Source organism: Eptatretus burgeri, chromosome 8 (assembly GCF_056783735.1).
Source record: "Eptatretus burgeri isolate ZD-2024b chromosome 8, Ebu_testis_v1, whole genome shotgun sequence".
Taxonomy (NCBI): domain Eukaryota; kingdom Metazoa; phylum Chordata; class Myxini; order Myxiniformes; family Myxinidae; genus Eptatretus; species Eptatretus burgeri.
The window spans coordinates 21963084-21975311 of NC_140968.1; the positions used below are offsets into that span (position 1 = coordinate 21963084).

The window sequence follows — 12228 nt, forward strand, 5'->3', positions numbered from 1 at the left end:
TGTTTTGAAAACGTGGAGGGAGGAGTGGGATTGAAGAGTGTGTGGGAGTTTGTTCCAGAGGCGGTACAAAAGAGGAATGAAAGAGTGAAGGTGAGCAGTGATTCTTGATTTTGGCAGTTTCACCAAAAGGGAGTTTTTGGCAGATTTTGAGCTCCCTGCAGAAATATAGGGGAGAAAGATCACACACAGAGCAGGGCTGGAAAGGAGACGGTATTAGCAGAAAGACTACCACCCGTCCACCCTGTCTCTGGTTAGAGAGTGAGAGACCCAAAGACTCAGCTTCATCGCAGAGATACCAATGACACTAAAAGTCTTGGTTTCCACAACATGAAGTCGTGCGAGGTGAGGCAGGAGCATGACCCCAGAGGGGAGCAGTACTCCATCAGACTGCGGATGAAAGCTTTGTAGGTGGTTAGAAGCTCAGGTGTGCCAAGGAAGGGCTTTGCACGATGGAGTATGCCCAGTCGGTGACTGGCTTTGGAGGCCAGGTTCGAGATGTGGCTTTCCCAGGAAAAATTGTGGCAGATAGTGCAGATGTCCAATTGTGCAGATGCTTCCTTTGCAGATGTCAAATAATCGTTGGGTTTGTAAGTTCATTTTTGACTTCACTTTCAGAGTTTTGTACCCTTATGAGCGAACATTACATCATGGTGGACACGTTGGGTGTGTGACAAGGACGAATTAATTTGATTTTGTTGAGTATCCGGTTCCGGACGTGAGAATTTTTTTAATGATTGGGCCTGACAAGTTCTACTTGATCAGACATTGCATAGCAGAGGTACTCGCTCTACTGAGTGCCCTTCTAGCTACTTTTGTTTTTAGAAGCAGCCTTGAAAAATGCAACAATCAGCTATCTTAACACGGATATACACCTTAACACGGATTTTGCCCAAGGCAGAAAACCACCCTGGTAAGGGGGCAAATTGAGTCGCTACAATCTCCTTCATGTGACCCTTAGTCATCCTGTCAAGTTTTGTTGAGATTGGATAAGTAATGATGGAATGTATCGACGTCAAAAATACAGACAAATAGATTGCAAATTGAGTATTTTAGTTTGATACATTGGGTAAAGATAATGTCTTATGCTGATTACATCCACTTTCATATTTCCTTGTGAATGTCCTTTGTTAGAACTTGGAACAGGCCATGGAGCTGGCCTGCAAGGTCTTGACCACAGACCCAGAGGGTGGTCCAGCACGTATCCCCTTCTCTACATTCTCCGAGATGTTCCATTTTCTGTGTCGAGTTGATGGTGACATTTCAATACAGAATATGACGAGGGTGCTCACAACCCTTGAAACTGAAAGGTAAGAAGGAACACAATTTTCTCCAGTCACTCATTCAACCTCCTTTCCAATTTAATGGTTTCATATGACGCAAAGTATTCGTCATTAAACTTTGACACTACACTTTACATCGTCCTTTGGATACTGTCACATTGTTCACAAGCAAATACAACCCGTCACTTCGCTGACGGGGGTGTTAATGGGGGGGGCAGGGGGAGGGAAGGGAGGGAGAGAGGAGAGAGGGAGAGGACAGAGAGGAGGCAGGAGGGAGGGGAGGTTAGGAAGGTGGGAAGAGCAAGGAAGGGGTGAGGGGGGGGGTAGGTGGGGAGAGCTATGCCTCACCAAACATTGCTGTACACTGCAGGAGGGAGGGGCACGAAGAAAACAGAGAGAGAGAAAGAGGGAGAGAGGGGGAAAAAAACAGCGAGAAAGGTGAGGGGTTGAGGTGGGGTTAGCAAAGAGAATGATATGTTATGCTTAATGATCGAACAGAAAAAGGGGAAAAACAGAACAGTTGCACACATAACGTCACAATATAGTTTGTAAAGTAATCCACTGGCACATCTGCAAAAACTTTGATGTCCCAGTTCCAGAAAATTTGTGGGAACACGAACCAAAAGTAATCACTGAAAACATGGAAGTACCTACCGCTCACGAACGACCTACTGATCCCATCGAGTGTAAACATCGAAAACAAAGCGTTGTGTCCAGATATCATACTTAGGTACAAAAAAGAGAAGGCATTGCTGATTGAGGTGTTAATACCAGTGATTTTGGACTAATCGATGCAGAAATCAACAAAATGACCAAACAGCAAGACCTCACGAATGAAGTGAGAAGATCCTGGAAGCTGAAGAATGCCAAAGTTGTACCAGTGACAGCTGGACCTACAGGAATGATGACAAAGAACCTCACAGAGATATTAAACATTGGGGCAATTAGGCTGGGGGCCAGTGGGACCGACCTTGCACTCCCCCTGCGACAATTTTTCACTGATACCACAGTGTTCATATATATCCCAAGTATCAGAAAAAAGATGTTCCCAGAAAAATAACTCATTTGCACTATGCTTTATTAAGCTGTTTCCATGGCAACCAATCAAAAATAGACATCTCACAAAGATCGGCAAAATGTCAATATCTGTCAAATATAAACATAAAATCACAAAATTGGTGTCAAATTAAAGCTTATACATTTACGTATTAAAATATATTTTGTTTATGCTAATTAGCCCATTTGCTTGTTAATTAAATTTGACTTAAAGACAATAATTCCCACAAAAAATGCAAGAATTTCCATTTTCTTTCCTTGTAATTACCACACATGTCAGTTTTTTGTCAAAAAAACATTACTTAAGTGTTGCCAGATACAAGCCAGGTTGGCAAAAAAAAAAATTAAAATTTTTGAATTTTTTAAAGTAGGCTAATTAGCATAAAATACAAAGAACAATGAATCGTTCGAAAATCATGCGAAATTAGATTTATCAATAGAATTAATTACCTGGGCCTGATATAATACATAACTGCGACTTGTCTGTTGGTCGCAGTTATGATGTCTGTTGGTGTTTAAGGGAAACATAACTATTTTCTGTTTGAGTAAAATAAGTGGAAATAATTTTAAATTCATTGATATGCTAATTAGGATCCGCCATTATGGAAATTCTCATTTTTGTAAATATCTCAACTTTGTAAATTTGTACACGGAAATTTGTAAATGAGGAATCTACACATATGTTTAGAGGGTCAAGGAATAGAGTGAACATACTTCCTTTGTTGTCAGAGATGTAGAATAATGTTTGGATAGCTTAATTACATGCAAAAATCATAGAACAATGAATTTCTTATACATCTTTATTCCCTACGAACAGAATGCACGGAACGATGTGTCCTCCGTTTTGAGTTTCACGTAAGCATCATGACTACATATTTTGATAAGATTGGGCCTTGAAGTTAAATCAAATATTTTAAAATGCAGTGGTATGTAAATAAGGTGAGTGGATGTCATTCTATCATAATGTATCTCTACCAGAGGCTGGAAATAGTGACCATCCTGTAGGCACAAAAGTTAAACTGATGTGTAATTAGTTGCGGCTAAAGGAGAGCATATACAGCAAAAATGTATTCATATGGTCCATCTGAGTGCAGTAATTGAAGATCTCACACTTTGAATGCATTCGGATATAAAAACATTAATCTAATAATATTTACTGCATCCCCTTTCTTCCAGAGTTACCAGATGTTTGAAAGCCTACTAGCCACACACCAGATCTGACAAATGGTTTATCTTCACATTGTTCGGCTGCATGTGCACTCCACTATGAAGTAGATCGATACAATGGCAAAAACTATGAGTAGATGATCTGCAATCAATTGGAGTCTTAGCAAACTTCGTAGCACACATCTGAGTTTGACAATCTCGACCAGTTGATAATCACACTGTTTCGATTAACTATCAGTCATATATAGAAGAAGTGTCCTTAGTTCACAGATTCTGAGCCTGATGTTTGCTTGCCATGTCCTTCATTGGCCATCATACTATTCAATGTCCGAGTCCACACAATCTTCACATTTGCATGGCTTGTCATCATCCTCATCATCACTGCCTTCTTCCAGTGCCTCCTGCAGTGAACCAATCGACTTCTTGGGTAGAATATCACCTGATATGCGCAGTGGCTCCATAACACCATCTGTACATGTCCAGCCATGTTCCTGCATGTCATCTGGTATATTGGGATCTGCGATATGAGAACACTTCCAAACAGCTGCTTGATAATTAGCTCTTCAGATGTGCTGCTCTAAGCACTTTCTACATGGAGGTAGTTTCCCAAGGTTAATGTTGCGGCCTGCGTCCAGAGGCTTGTCCCCACACTTCTCCCTTATCATGAGCACCCTTACTTCATCCACTTCCTGAAATCGACTCTTGCCATACATGACGCAAGTGAACTGTTCCAACTTAAGCATCAAGTCTGACAAATAGGGATCCATCACTCTTTGCTCCCTCACAATGCAGGATACATATCTGTCTCTTTTTTGCACTGACATCAGTCTGTTCCTGCTTTCTCTTCTGAGGTTTCATCTCTGTGCAACGAATTGGGCCATCAATGCACTATGTCTGCAAGAAACAAATCAAATTGGTTATTCAATGTATTGTTGTATATGACAATAAGAATTATACAATCACAACAAGAAGGAGCAATGTCAAGCTGTAGATTATGATATCACAGCATGCATGCCTACATCTCCAGGCTATAGAGCCATACAACCTGACATTTACATCGACGGAAGCGAAAAGTGACAACCCTCAGACATGCACCCAAAAAAGCGATAACAATATGATCCCCCTTACTGGTGTTCAGGGATTATAATTAACATATCATCCATAAAGACTATTCAACATCTCTGACAACAAAGGAAATCTGTTCACCTTATTCATTGACCCTCCAAACATAGGTGTAGACTCCTCATTTACAAATGTCCATGTACCAGAAGATGAGATATTTACAAAAATGTAAATTTCCATAATGGCGGAACCTAATGAGCATATCAATGCATTTACAACTATTTTCACTACTTTTACCCAAACAGAAAAGAGTTATGTGTCCTTTAAACACCACAACCATCATTAGTCGCAGTTATGTATTATATCAGGTCCAGGTAATTAGTTTCAATGATTAATTTGATTTAACATGATTTTCCAACGATTCATTGTGCTTTGTATTTTATGCTAATTAATCTACTTTAAAAATTCAAAAATTATTTTAAAAAAAAATTCGCCAACCTGGCTTGTATCTGGCAACTGACATGTGTGGTAATTGCAAGGAAAGAAAATGGAAATTCTTGCATTGTTGTGGGAATTATTGTCTTTAAGTCAAATTTAATTGATATGCAGATGGGCCAATTAGCATAAACAAAATATATTTTAATACGTAAATGTATAAGCTTTAATTTGACACCGATTTTGTGATTTTATGTTTATATTTGACAGAGATATTGACATTTTGCCGATCTTTGTGAGATTCGTCTATTTTTTATTGGTTGCCATGGAAGCAGCTTAATAAAGCAGAGTGCAAATGAGTTATTTTTCTGGGAACATCTTTTTTCTGATACGAGGGATATATATGAACACTGTGGTATCAGTGGGGGGGGTGTCGCAGTAGGTCCCACTGACCCCCAGCCTAATACCCTCTGTTTAATGCCTTAAAATAATATATTAAAAAAACTACCTTTAACCTCACGTTGTGCCCCACGTGACTTCCTGTACCAAGTCTTCTTCCTCCTTCTGCCGATATACCATCTACTTTTGCCAACATTCATTCACCAAACACCTTCACGATTTTTTTTCTTCGACCTTTCCTTTGATCTTACCTAATCTTTCCAACAACAACAAAAAAAAATTATTGATTCTTTTAATATCTCATGTTACATCTCCTGAAACCACGTTTCTCCACCCACTCTTCCTCCTCCTGTAACTTTCGTCGAACTTCCAGCTTCCTTCTCCGTTTGCTGATCAATATCCACCAACACCTGTACATGATGTTTCTTCAACCTTTCCTTTCCCTAATCTTGTGTCATAATTCACTACTCTTCTTCTTCATAAAAAGACTTTTCAATTTCACCTTTCCTTCATCCCGTGTCTAAAAAGTCCCACCGTTACAACGTTTCTTTTCTCCATTCTCTTGATTCTCCTTTATTGCATCCCTCATGTAATGTCTTTAATCGCATCTCTGACTTAAAAATTTCAAAACTCCCAGTTTACAATGTATGTTCATGTTCCATGAATCGTCCTTTTTTTCCAACTTCAGTGCCAAATCACCCACCTCCTGAAATGTACCTCCTCATAAACACCTCACCTGTTATCCCCTCTTACCCCTCATCCTACCTCCGCTCTTAGTGCCTCTTCACCGTCTTCTGCTTCAGTATCAGCTCCTCTGTTGTCCCAAAGTGTGCGGTGTTCTAACATCTGTGGGCTCTATTCGAACCGAACAGGTATATCACTCTCTCAATGAGTACACTCAACACCAAAACATGCTCCTTCTTTCCTCTCATCACACCTACCCCTCTTCCCAACCCTCAAATTGTATACCTCCTCCTGCCCACTCTCTTCTTCACCATACCTCTACCAAGTCTCATCCTTCCCCTCTCCCCACTTCTCCCATCACTCTCCTGCACCTTGGCCGTGGCTGCTCTCATCATCTCTCCTCCCTCTCAAAGCTTCTCTCTCTCAATCCTCCCTCACAAAGCAACCTTCACACTCTTCCCCCTCCAAGCTTCCCTCTTATCTTTCTCAAAAACTCTCCTCTCACCCTTCTCTGTCCACTCTTCCCCCACACTTCCCCTTCTCAAAGTTGCCCCCCTTCACATCCACAAATGTGCCTCCATCCCCCACCATCTCCCTTCCACCTCACCACTCCACCTCCTCCAATCTTCAACTGCCACCTGCCCCCTCTTATTACTCCCTACTATACCTCAACCCACAAACACCGAGCCTTTTCTCCTCATCCGGCCCTCTCCAGAAGCTCTTCTGCAATCCCCCACACTCTTTCAATAACTCTCCTTACTCCCCCCCTTCCTCCCTCGTCCTACCCTCCCCTCCTCTGCACCCAAAACCTCTTCCCTCCTTCTTATTTAACAGTGTGGACCTCAAACATCTGGGGACTTCACTCAAACTATACAGATCTTTCTATACAAGTTGCCACTGACAAACCAGACATAATGTGCTTAACAGAAACTTTCCTCCTTCAAGACATTTCTGACTTCCCCAAGTATCTCTACCTGGTTACTCCCTCCTCCGGTATGACAGATCTGACCCTCGTCCTGGTGGAGTTGCTCTCTTCACCAAAGACTCTATTCCTCACTCTCCATGCATTGCCCTCACTCCCCCACACCCCCAGGAATACCTCTGGCTATGGCTTCCCCTCAACTCCCACCTCATGTTTATATGTGTACTGTACCGTCCACCTAACGGTGATGACTCCATTTACACCACACCTCACCACTGCAGGTGGTCAAACCTTTCCAGCCACCCCCCCCCCAACCCCTCTCTTTCCTCAAATGGCACACAGCTGACATGGCACGTGAAAAGGATGAATGCCTAAACTCAGTGTTTGCTTCTAAATCTTGTGTCCAAAACCCATCGCTTTCTAAACCCACCTTACCCAGTCGCACCCAGCTGTTCCTGGACTCTGTGTCATTTTCTCCTGACAAGGTGGAGAACTTGCTGTCAAACCTCGACTCAGATTCTGCAACCGGTCCAGAAGGCATCAGCCCACATGTCCTGAAAACCTGCTCTGCTGCTCTTGCTCACCCCCTCTCTGTTCTATTCACCCTCTCATTTGTTCAAGGTCATCTGCCATCTGCTTGGAAATCAGCAAACATTACTGCCCTGCATAAAAAGGTGCAAAAACAGATCCCTGCAACTACAGACCATAACCAAGGTTATGGAATCCATCAGCGCTTCAGATATTAAATCCATCCTCTTCTCCAATGGCTTGATTTCCGATCATCAATTTGGATTCAGACCAGGTCACTCTACCCTGGATATGCTGCTTCTGCTCTACCAACAATGGATGGAGATCCTCAATGTCAGACACAAAATCAGAGCCATATCCCTCGCATGCTTTTGATACGCAAAACAGACATATCGCATGCTTTTGATACGATCTGGCACCCTGCCCTGCTCACCAAACTCTCTTTCTATAGTATCCAAGGACGTCTCCACTCATGGCTCGCAGACTTCCTCTCTTATCGCAGCCAACGTTTGGCTCTTAATGGAATTCTCTCATCCCCTCTTCCTGTCCAGGCTGGAGTTCCTCAAGGCAGCATTGTGGACCCTGTTCTTTTTCTGGTTTTCATCAATAATCTCTGCGACTCTCTGGAAAATCCTTTTTATCTCTTTGCTGATGACCCCCACCCTTTGTCGTACCATCTGTCATCCCTCAGACGGGCAAGCAGCAGCTTCTTCGCTCTCTGCAATTATGAATAAAATCACAAACTGGTCCAACACGTGGAACATGTCTTTCAATACTGAGAAATCTCACACTCTCACAATGTCTCTCCAAAAGGACCGTCTGGAACCCCCACCCCATGTACTTTCTCAACAATACTCTTCAAGAAGTCCTTTCATTCAAGTTTCTGGGTCTCACTATCTGCCATGATCTTCCCTGGGAAAGCCACATTTCCAAGCTGGCCTCCAAAGCCAGTCACCGACTGGACATCCTCCATCATGCAAAGTCCTTCCTCGGCACACCTGAGCTTCTGACCACATACAAAGCTTTCGTCCACAGCCTAATGGAGTACTGCTCTCCCCTCTGGGCTGGGTCTCCCACCTCTCACCTTTCTTGACTTCATGCTCTGGAAACCAAGGCATTTAGGATCATTCGTATCTCCTGCGGTGAGGCTGAATCTTTGGGTTTCTCATTCTCTCACTGCAGGCAGGTTGGTGGTCTTTCTGTCTTGTACCGTCTCCTCTCCAGCCTCACCCCCCCCCCCCGCTCTGTCTGTGATATGTCCCCTCCCCCCCACATATTTCCGCAGGGCACTCAAGGTCCGCCAGCAACCTCCTTCTGGTAAAACTACCAAAATCAGGAATCATTGCTTACATTCACTCCTTCATTACTCTTTTTTTTTTCCTCCTGCCTTTGGAACAAACTCCCACTCTCTCTTCAATCCCACTCTTCCCTCCAGATCTTCAAAAGAGCTGTTCACCACCATCTCTTATCTTCTGACATCCAAAACCATGATCTTCTCTACCCCCATTAAACCACTCCAAACCCACCTCTTTCAAATTCCCTGCTTTCCTTCCTGAAAGGCCCCATCGTGTGAGGACCTGAAAGTGCCTGTAGTGTTCATCTTGTTTACCCTGTGTACCCCACCCCATCGCTCTCCCTTCCACAGATCTCATGTCTTTGTTACCCACTGTTTTTTTTCCTTCCCTCTCGTCTCCTGCTCTCCTTGTTGTGTGTTTCTGTGTGTTAGTTCCCATTCAAACCTTGACAGTGTATACAAAAAGAAGGGGTGGGAGAGAGGGGGTAGTGTTGGGTGGGAGAGGGGTGAGGGATTCCGGCAGATGTGACGCCCAGTTTATTGTCCATCCGAGAGACGACACACAGAGTGATGAATCACCCGGCCTGTGAAACACTGGGAGGACAGTTGAGAGCTGAGTTGGGATTCAAATCCGGGCTACACAAAGTGAGCATGTGTACCTCTCAGCTTTCCTGCCATGATGTGGTGATTCTAATTGTGATCATATAAATGATTTTGCATTCCTACGTTCAGGGTAGAACCACGGTATCGCAATCGAAAGTTGAAAAAAGCACCAAGTGGCTTTACCACACAATGCATGACACATTTGAAGAAACGATGAAAAGCGAAACATTTAATTACCTCCGCCACCGAAGGTGAACGAGGTTATGTTTTCACCACTTTCTGTCTGTTTGGTTTTTTGTGCGCAGGATATCTCAAAAAGTTGTGGGCGGATTCAGACGAAACTTGGTGAACAGGTTGGGTGTGTGTGGCAAGGACGAATTGATTCAATTTTGGTCAAGATCCGAATCCGGATCTGCATACGAGAATTATTTAATTTTTTTAGTTATTCTTCACCATTGAGAGATGGGGCCAAAAACGATATAGTATTGTATAGCATGATATTTCAAAAATATATTGGGCCCGATGTGTTCTTGTGGATCAGGCATTGTGTGGCGGAGGTATGTGCTCTTCCGAGTGCCCTTATAATTATTATTTGTATTTATCTGTGCCGAAGTGATGGGTCATATAATGTCATGAAAAATGGGAAACGTCGTGGAAATTACAATTTCACATTTTCAGTGAGGCAGCTACCACCTGTTGCACTGCAGAACAACACATGGCCAACGCAGGCGCATAGCCCTGAACTTTGTTCAAATCGATTTACATACAGGATTCAGTGACAGTGTGAATATTGTACAGCGCTGGCTTAAGCACTCCGACGAAACACTTGATAACAAACGGCTCCCTTGGCAAGTAATTGGCAATCACCGACCATCATATTAAACATACAACTCCCGGAGACACCCAAAATGTAAAATATGTCCGAAATGGACACATGAACACTTTTCTAGGAGTTGGAACTGCTTGTAAGTTCGATTCTGGAGCTTAAATTTTGTAATTCTCCTTAGTTTAAGAGATATTCATGGTGATTGTATGTGTGGAAATGAACTAAAGCAATGAACGCTGACGTCTCCGGGTGTTTATAAGCATTGCAATGTACCCAGTGATTCGTAGCTATGATGAACAGGCATTCAATATGAGTGAGGAAAGTGAAAAAAACCTCTCATTAAGAAATCATTGTGGCCTGTTCCAAATCAAGGCATGGTTGAGCAGGCCAAAAAACATGGCAGCTTCAGACCCCAGTGAGGTTACCTAAGATATGCCTTAAGATCCCAGAGAGCAAAGTGGCCGAGAATCGCCTGATGGATATAATTAAATAAGGCCGTTAATTATTTTCTGAAGGGGTATTTTTAATTAACCCAAACATCGAATTTTCACTCTTGCACTTCCTTGGAGTTTTCTTTGAATACATCCAAGGTTTCAGGCTGATAGGTTATGGAAGAGACACACACACACACACACACACACACACACACACACACACACACACACACTTATTAGTAAATATTGTTTCATTACGTTATAGTTGACAAATATGAGGGTGGGTGTATTGTGTTATAGTTGTGAAAATCAGAAGAAAAAAAAAGATTGCATTGGGATTTATTATAACCTTGAAGAAAAGTGTGGATTCCAGCACGAGATAGACATAGGGAACGAGAACGGCACTCGGTAGAGCTCATATATCCACCATGCTGAACGTTTTATGTTTTGTATCCCAGTTATAGGCTGGATCTGGATCCGAACCTGAACCTAAATCTAATCGCCTTGTTCTTGTTACCTACACCAACTCATTCACAACGTTTTGATATATCGTACTCGTCTTATATATCGTTTTAGACCCCATCTCTCAATGGTGAAGAAATCACTTTTAAAAAAATTCGGATCTTCACCAAAATCCAATCAATTCGTCCTTGTCACACACACAACCTATCCACCAAGTTTCATCTGAATCCGTCCATTACTTTTTGAGATATCTTGCTCACAGACAAACAAACAAACAAACAAACAAACAGACAGGGGTGAAAACATAACCATTGTCCATCGACCTTCAGTGGCGGAGATAAGAAAGACAATAACAAACACCAGGCCTTACTAGACATTTTGTAACCTCCAGCCTTGTTTGTGTGCAGAGTTGGAACTGATGGGACCATCAAAGCCACAGATATGTGCTTGATTCAAGAGTACCAACAATAATATGGCTGCTGTTTAGGACCAAGTTCCAATGTTGTTTCAACAACCCACACAAATCTGAAAACACGGCAAGTTCATGTTGAAACCTGAAATTGATTCAGTAAACATGTTTGAATGAACTGAGAGAAGCTATTGATATATGCCTTAAATGTCAATTTGCAGTGCTCTTGTATAACCAGTCACCAGTCATTTGTGCCCATGTATTATTCATGGTGTTGTAACTATCATTTCCAAAGCACAGACTATAAAATGTAACTCAAAATGGCAAGCTCTCATGATTTTGCTTTGACTATTGAACTAACCCCCCCCCCCCACCACCAATAAATAAAATACATACTGTACATATCAATCCTACCTCCTGGTTGTAATTGTGACTTGGTGAGCATTTTCCGAATCAGGATTTGGAGAGTCGAGAGGTCTCCTTGGGAGCTCTCTGCTGACGATCTCAAAGATAAGTTTCCGGTCATTATTTGTCCCGTTTTAACTGTTTATTTTTCTCACCTACATGTTACTTTGTGTTCCTAGTTCGGTTTTGTTTCAAAAATCGTGCTATTTTGTGAGTTTTTGGCGACGTTGCCTTACCTGGTGTTTGAGGCCTAGGCTTGAGG

At 42.4% G+C, this 12228-nt stretch overlaps 1 protein-coding gene across 5 annotated transcripts in view; it reads left to right on the forward strand.

Moving 5' to 3' along the window:
* LOC147021288 (ropporin-1-like protein) overlaps positions 1 to 11969 on the forward strand; it is a 33453-nt gene extending 21484 nt beyond the window's left edge. For all 5 annotated transcript variants that reach the window (XM_085891115.1, XM_085891114.1, XM_085891112.1 and 2 more), the window contains exons 5-6: positions 1132 to 1307; positions 11560 to 11969. In XM_085891115.1, the coding sequence (XP_085747241.1) occupies positions 1132 to 1307; positions 11560 to 11623 (240 nt within the window). In that variant the 3' untranslated portion in view covers positions 11624 to 11969. The remainder of the gene's footprint in view (positions 1 to 1131; positions 1308 to 11559) is intronic.
* Positions 11970 to 12228: the final 259 nt, after the last annotated feature.